Consider the following 7,183-nt stretch of genomic DNA (forward strand, 5'->3'; position numbering starts at 1 on the left):
CATGATCTGTAGGAGAGATCGTTGGGACGTTGGAAAGAGGGAGGGTAAATACACAGGAATGGAAAAGACTGGTGCCATGGAAAGCATGAGGGTCAGAGTAGGGTATATTTTCCACTGTTCCAGCCAAATATTTCCTCTGATTCAACCAGCTCTGTCTTTGCTGCCCTGCTTACAGCGCTTTACACCAGTGATAACAGCTACATATTTACATAAGAAACAGTAATATCAAGTAACAAAAATGACTGGGTTTCAGTCCTGCTCCTCATCCCTGTGTGTGTTGTTAGTGTGCACAGAGTGTGTGTTAAAGTGCCTTAGTGAAGTTCCAGCGCTGAATGAAGTGTCTGGCCACATCCCGAGCAGCTCTGCCATGAACCACTGCTGCGATGTCATGCCAAGGCATTCTGGGAGTGGTGTACCTGTCGATGAAGTCTGCACAGGGGAGAAGAAATCCAGCAGATTAGACAAAATTGTGGGCATGGGAGAAGATGAGAAAAGGATGAGAACAAAGAGAGACAGAAAGAAGGCAGAACGATAAAACGACGAGGCAAAGAAGCACAGCGGGGTCAGAGGGTTGAGGGCCGAGGTGGAGAGAACAAAGCTGAATAACTAAGTGTTTGGTATATTAAGCAGGGGATTGTGTGCTGAAAAGAATTTTGGACCTAGCAGCAGAGGGCGCTTTTCAGAGTGTGGCCTCAATAAGAGTGTGTGATTGTGTGTATCAGACCGTCAAAAGGTTTCTCCAGCTGGATCCAGTCCTTGTAGACAAAGTTGCAGTAGTCTTTTCCATGCCAGAACCGAGTATTGCCCTGTAACTCTCCGACATCGGTCTTAAGGCTTTGCACAGAGCCACTCCCTACATACACACACATACAGAATGAAAATGCTATGGTAAATGCACTGCATATATAGCATGGAACAGTGCATGTTTTTACAAAAACAGAGCAGTTTCGACATTTCCTCCGACAGTATGACTCTGAAATTGCCCTTTTTTGTCACATAGACATACCTGTGCTGTCCACACTGCTGACACTGTCTGCATGCTGCAAAGTGTGTTTCTGCAGGTGTCTGTACAGGCTGAAGCGAGCCTTTCTACTGCGACCAATCCCCTTCAGTTTTGGCAAGTCCACCACATCACTGGGTGGTGTTCCTCTGCCATTGCTCTGGGAGACACCATCAACAGAGGACACGCCCTTAGTGGAAGGAGAGCTGGCGGCGCCCGCCTGGTGACATGACAAACAGCAGGGTGCACACACAGTTGTAAGTTCATTAGTTAAACCTAGCTAAAACTAATGCAGTTCAATAAATTCTACTTATACAATCAATGTTATAGTCATTAAGGACTATGTGGTTTGTGGTGCTTTACTGAGAGGTGTCCATCATTAATATAAATAGCACAGTGCGAGCTAATAGCTGTAAGACCTTGCATTCTGTAAGTGTTTGCTCCTTATGTTCTGTTTTTATGACATACTGTCACTGCAGGATGTCGCTGAGGGTACATGTAGTGCTATGTCATCGCTTCCTATTGTGCAACCGTGTTGGCCTGAATGAATATGTTTCTCCACTTCCTCTTCTCTCCTCCTACCTATTTCTTATTTGAGCCACTTACAGGTGGTTAGAACAACATTCCACTCCAAACCATTAGAACTAGGATATTTGTGCATGTGTGTATGTGCACGTTTGACCTGTTCCAGGGCCACAGTGCGCGCCACACTGCCGACATCTGTCAGCCGGTGCTCTCTGTCATCCCAGCGACCATATGCCAGGTCGATCCCGCCTACAAAGGCCACTGATTGGTCTATGACAATGATCTTCTCATGATGTGCCCACAGATAAACAGAGGAAGAGACGTGGTCTGGATGACGCATCACCTGGGCCACAAACACATAGTTTTACATACATGGACTCACATATTCAGTACACAGATAGTACTGATGCTTACAGCAGATAATCTGGTTCTGGTGCACTGTCTTTTTTTTGCCACCATGATGCTACTTCCTCTCCTCTTCAGTTTCCATACCCATAATCCCCTCTGTTACCTTGATGCTGGGGTGAAGATGCATGAGGGTCCTCTTGCTATAGCCTGAGTTGATGCCCAGGGCGAGCTCCACTTCCTTATACAGCATCACAAAGATTCGCACTCCTTGTTGCTGTGGACAAAAAGTAAAAGGACTTACTATCATATGCTGTTAGTTTATCTCAAATAACTGTTAGTTTTCAAGGTTAATCTGTAAAAGCAGGTGGACCAGACAGTGATGAGGGATAAGAAACATTGGTTAAAGTTGTAAATATACACACATCACCCTACTGCCATGCCACTTCATCAGTTTCATACAATTTTCTGTAATATTTAGTTCTATAAAAACCTGCTGTATATCAGCCTAAAAAGGCAAATAAATTGGTGTAAAGCAAATTTATTATTGTCCTTTATACCCCAGCTTATTCAAACCTATCTTTGGAACCATACAATTATATTTGTTTGCCGATGAGTCCTTTGGGTGTGATCAGTTCGTTTTGATTTCTACTGTGAAGACGTGGAAACGCTCACATGCTCTTAACCTAGTCCATGCAGACGTTTTATCTGTAATACCTAAAAATGTTAACGGTTTGATCATTTTGTTTGTTTATGAGGTTTGATATTACAAAGGGTAATTGTTTACCTATAATGCTCTAAAGCTGACTTACTGCTTTGCGCTTGAGGATGCAGTCCAGCCTCCACCTGTTACCCTCCACCACTGGTCTCTTGAGGAAGATCTCTGGACTCAGCCTGACCAAGAGAGAGAGAGAGAGACAGAAACAGACACAAAGAAAATCAGAGGCACACTGTGGGGAAAATTATATTTCTAAGAGGAAACTAAATGAATCCATTGTTACTTAAAGCAAAAAGTATAAGAGGAAGACAAAGAGGAATGTTTATGTTCACCCTTTTCTACACTGTACAAATGACAGACATGACATAATGCTACAGTCTCATGAGTCACCACTGGCTCTTATTACACAAGCTGAGATCTCATAGGTTAAGACCATAAGCCCAGTGATGACTGCCTTGGGACAAATGGATTTCAGCCACGTTAAACAGTGGCACATTGGCAATGGCAAAAAGTATAACAGTAACAGAGACGGTGTTTATTTCCCGCTAGAAAACTCTATACAAAATGTTGTCAAAGACTTGAAAGGTAGAAAACAACAGTAAGATTTACACTCTGATAAAATACAGACAAACAAAAGCCTCTTCATTGTGCAGTGCAGCTGAACTGGTTATTGCTGTTTCCCAGGATATTGTAACATCTGGGTGGGTCACCGGACAAACCTTTTACATGAGACAAATCAGGCGTTTCTTTATTTTGAAAAGAAATCCTAGTGTTTCACAGGACAGCATTACAACGCAAAAAAAACAAAAAAAAACAAAACGAAAAGGCAGGTGAGATGGACGTGGTGCAGAGGATGTACAAACACAAACGGAGGCTGTGTCTTTCTGCCACTGTATTTCTATTCTCAGTGTGTGTGGATGTGGCTATAATTAACCACAGAACCATTGCTCTGCTTGCCAGAGAGCCAGGACTTGTGGGTAAAACACAGAGTAATGTGTAATGCACTCCAAACCAGCTGGGTGGGAGAGTGTCAAGTTGTCAGCAGTCTGATGTCGTCCCGTGTGTCTAACAAGCTACTGAAATAAATCATTACAACTATGCTCTGTTATGTTCAGCTGGTGCACGACGCTTTTTATAGCATTAATTACACACTACTATTGAATTCTACTAACAATAATACTACTAACTGTTATTCCATCTTTGGAAATGTTGTGTTCAAACGGATCCATTTCACACCATTTGAGAAAAGGATTACTATTACATGAGCAAAGATAAATGGCAGATTCTCGTGCATTCTCATAAATATAGGTGCACGTACACATGATTTCTGCAATACGACATATCTTGTAGCCATAACAACCTTACCCTGCTATTTTAGGATTAGTTTATCAAGCAATTTGTTCTCTTTTGTTCCAGTACTGACAGCAGGGAGCGAGTGGCACTGAGATGCAGCAACCTTACCATACTTTTACTTTTAAAAACACCTGTGATATACTGTATGTATGTATTCAGCATTACTTTAAATATCTGGATATTTTGGCAAATGGAATATTTCCTAATGTAACTTGTAATGTAATATTTGTTCTAATTCCTACTTTCTATGTTGTGCAATCACACAGCTGCTATGGAAAAACATGAAACAGGACCCTGGTGTGTTGCCATTATTACTCTGTCATGTTTGAAGAACACTGAGGCTGCAGTGAATGTTAAGAAAATAGACACACCTTAACCAAAATCGTTGACATCATGTATAAAGACAGGCAAGACACTGAGACTCACCACCAGTCGGTGATGAAGATTTCTTCTTTAGCCTCCTCCAAAGCATTAGCCACATCCTCCATGTAAGTCTTTCCATTCACATACCTGCCAAGAAATATTACAGTTACTCTGAGTAACTTGTGAAAATCACCGTCATACACACGAGCAACAAAGACGAACAGCATGACGTACAGTAAATTCCCAATCACCTCCCTGACTTTGTTAATTCTATTACAGCCATAAAGGTTTCAGGCTACAGTACGCCCATGGCTGTGTCATCACACCATAACTGTTCTGTAAACACTCTCTTTTTTTCATCAGCTTTCAGGGCTGCAGCACATTTTCCCTTCAGGCTCCATGCTGAGTACAAAGACAACATAATGACATTATCACACAGAGAATCTGCCAGTTGAGGAGGAGAGAACATTTTTTTTAAAACCCTGAAACTTGGCAAAGCAGCCAGAAGAGAGCGTTGGCTGCTCAGGCCTCTTAATACATTTCCATAGTTACCAATGAAAGATTTACAGAGGAAGAAAGATAAAAACAAAATATGCTGAAAATCTGTCCTTTTTGAGCTTTTATTTTACTCTCCAAGGTGAACATAACTAAAACCTTTCTAGAGAACATAACTAAATCTTTTATTTTGTATCATACCGACATCAGTAACAGCTCCACCAGCTGTGCCCTAACATAGCAAAGTTACCATTTGGCAGGGATGTTTTCCTCTTGCTGTGCAAATGAGCCAAAGCGGTGATCTCGCAGGAAAGCCTTCCCATGACTCCTCACAAAGCTCTCAATGCTCTGACCCCACCAACGGGCGTGTCTGTAGCTGCTGCACTTAAACACCAGAGTCCTGCCAGGGGAAGGCAGACGCAATGAAATAAACATCCATGGCTGTGCTCGCACATACAGAAGAATGCGTTCATTTTACTGGGCCTGAACAGCGTTAGTGCCAAAAATGAGGTCATTCTTGGCCCTACAGTAATATCCTAAGCATGAACACAATGCTGATTAATGTATCAACACAGGCATTTATGTTGTTTTTAGTAAGACAGCCAGTAATCATGGCTAAAAGAAAAATAAAACCGGGGTTAAGAGCGTTGGAAAGGAAATGGGAAAAAGAAAACATTCTCCCGAGCAACAGCAGGCTGTTAAAAGCTTTAAGCGACATAGCTTTCTCGATTTTTAGGTCCACTAGTAACTTTGTTTGGTGAGATTTGGAGCACAATTAGCCCAGCAGAAAGGTTTCTGACTAAGTAAAGCTCCTATTAATATTGATTCCAGAGGCTGAGGTTCAACAGTCACACAGGGAGAGATGGAGGCACCTTCTTCACTAGTAGTGCATACTCAGTGTGTGTAAGTAGCATTAGTTGTAGACACACACACACACACAGAGAAATATAACCTGGAGAGTGTATCGATCCGGACTCCGTGTTTGGTTTCTGTGTCTTTGGAGTCCATCTTGATGGTGAACTCTTTATCCACCAGCAAGACGAAGGAGATGGCTCCTGTGTCTGGCTTCATGTACAGCAAGCATGAGTCCTTCACCACCAGCCAGCTACACAACATACACAGTTTTAAACAGCATTATCATCATAAGGATATATGATGATTTGTGTGTCTGTGGAAAGTCCTAAAGATCTTGGTTGATTTCTGTGAACGGTTTCTTACATTTCTTGTTTTAAGGGAAGGGTGTAGGAAGCAAATCATCGTGGGTATGTAGGTGGATGGGCTGAGCGTTTCAAATGTGTGGGATTTTTTTTGTGATGTCTTTGAAAAATAACAATAAGACTGCTCACATAATAATTTGGCTGTGATAAAGAGAAAGAAACAAAGAAACAGAAGAAAGACAAGTGTGTGCCAGAATGGCTTGTTTAAAGATGCTATTCTGTTAGAAAACTAAAAAAGAAAGAGGAAAAAACATATGATGTTATTATATTTTTAAAAGTGCAATGAATTGGCAGTGTTTACATTTTTTTCCATCTGTTTTAACACCTACACCCTGATCATTTCAGTACAAAATGTACAGTACTTCAGCTATTTGCATAATCACATGTTCACAAAACACACCACAAGAGCAAAATTCAGGATGTGAATATGACAACTAAAAAGTAAGGAGAAATAAAAATGACTCGGACAAGGACAGAGGTGGCCACATACCGTTTGGACCAGTGGTAGCAGACCTGGCTCTGACCACCGCAGTTCAAGCCAGGGACACGATGTCCGCCTGAGCGCTTATATATCATCCCTTCCCTGGAAGAGACCGGACAAACTGTTATATGGCTTCTAAAAATCTCTATGGAATGTTTTAAGCACACTTAAAATATCTCAGAACTTTGACAGGGGATTTTCATCAGGTGTTTCTCTCTGTTGTGAACTGTTTAGTGCTAATCCACCTGACAGAGACTGACAGAACCGATAGAATGCTTGAAATAGATGGAAAGAAAAGAAAGTGCTCACAATCCTTTGGGCCCCAAGTCATGAATGAACGACAGCTGGCTGACGTCGATGAACTCCATCTGAGAATGGACAGGAAGAGAGATGCTTCACACAGTGACTCTACACGATTAAATCTGTGAGCAGGCACCTGTTACATCATATCGCCCACCTGGAGGAAGTGACTCACCTTAAATTACCTCAACGCATGTTGTCACATAAACTTGTAACGCACCTGAACGATTTTAATATGTCAGCACACAACAGGCACAATGCAGTGGCTGAACCCAGTAGCAGTCTGTTCTAAAACTCATCCCAACATTAAGTAAGGAAGCTTAAGGGGAAGTTTAGTACACTAAACAGTAATGATGTGTGGCCCGTGTATACAAAGTTATCTCCTG

General features: G+C 41.9%; 1 protein-coding gene across 1 annotated transcript in view; it reads right to left on the reverse strand.

The window, feature by feature from the left end:
• The window catches only part of pld1a (phospholipase D1a), a 23,971-nt gene that overhangs the window by 5,713 nt on the left and 11,075 nt on the right, over positions 1-7,183 (reverse strand). The window contains exons 7-17 of the mRNA XM_020616640.1: positions 6,807-6,865; positions 6,507-6,599; positions 5,752-5,904; positions 5,050-5,199; positions 4,368-4,451; positions 2,683-2,764; positions 2,037-2,147; positions 1,683-1,868; positions 1,007-1,220; positions 725-853; positions 306-429 (exon numbers count right to left, since the gene is read on the reverse strand). Coding sequence (XP_020472296.1) covers positions 306-429; positions 725-853; positions 1,007-1,220; positions 1,683-1,868; positions 2,037-2,147; positions 2,683-2,764; positions 4,368-4,451; positions 5,050-5,199; positions 5,752-5,904; positions 6,507-6,599; positions 6,807-6,865 — 1,385 coding nt within the window. The remainder of the gene's footprint in view (positions 1-305; positions 430-724; positions 854-1,006; positions 1,221-1,682; positions 1,869-2,036; positions 2,148-2,682; positions 2,765-4,367; positions 4,452-5,049; positions 5,200-5,751; positions 5,905-6,506; positions 6,600-6,806; positions 6,866-7,183) is intronic.

The sequence above is a fragment of the Monopterus albus genome, unplaced genomic scaffold, assembly GCF_001952655.1.
Source record: "Monopterus albus unplaced genomic scaffold, M_albus_1.0 scaffold176.1, whole genome shotgun sequence".
Taxonomy (NCBI): domain Eukaryota; kingdom Metazoa; phylum Chordata; class Actinopteri; order Synbranchiformes; family Synbranchidae; genus Monopterus; species Monopterus albus.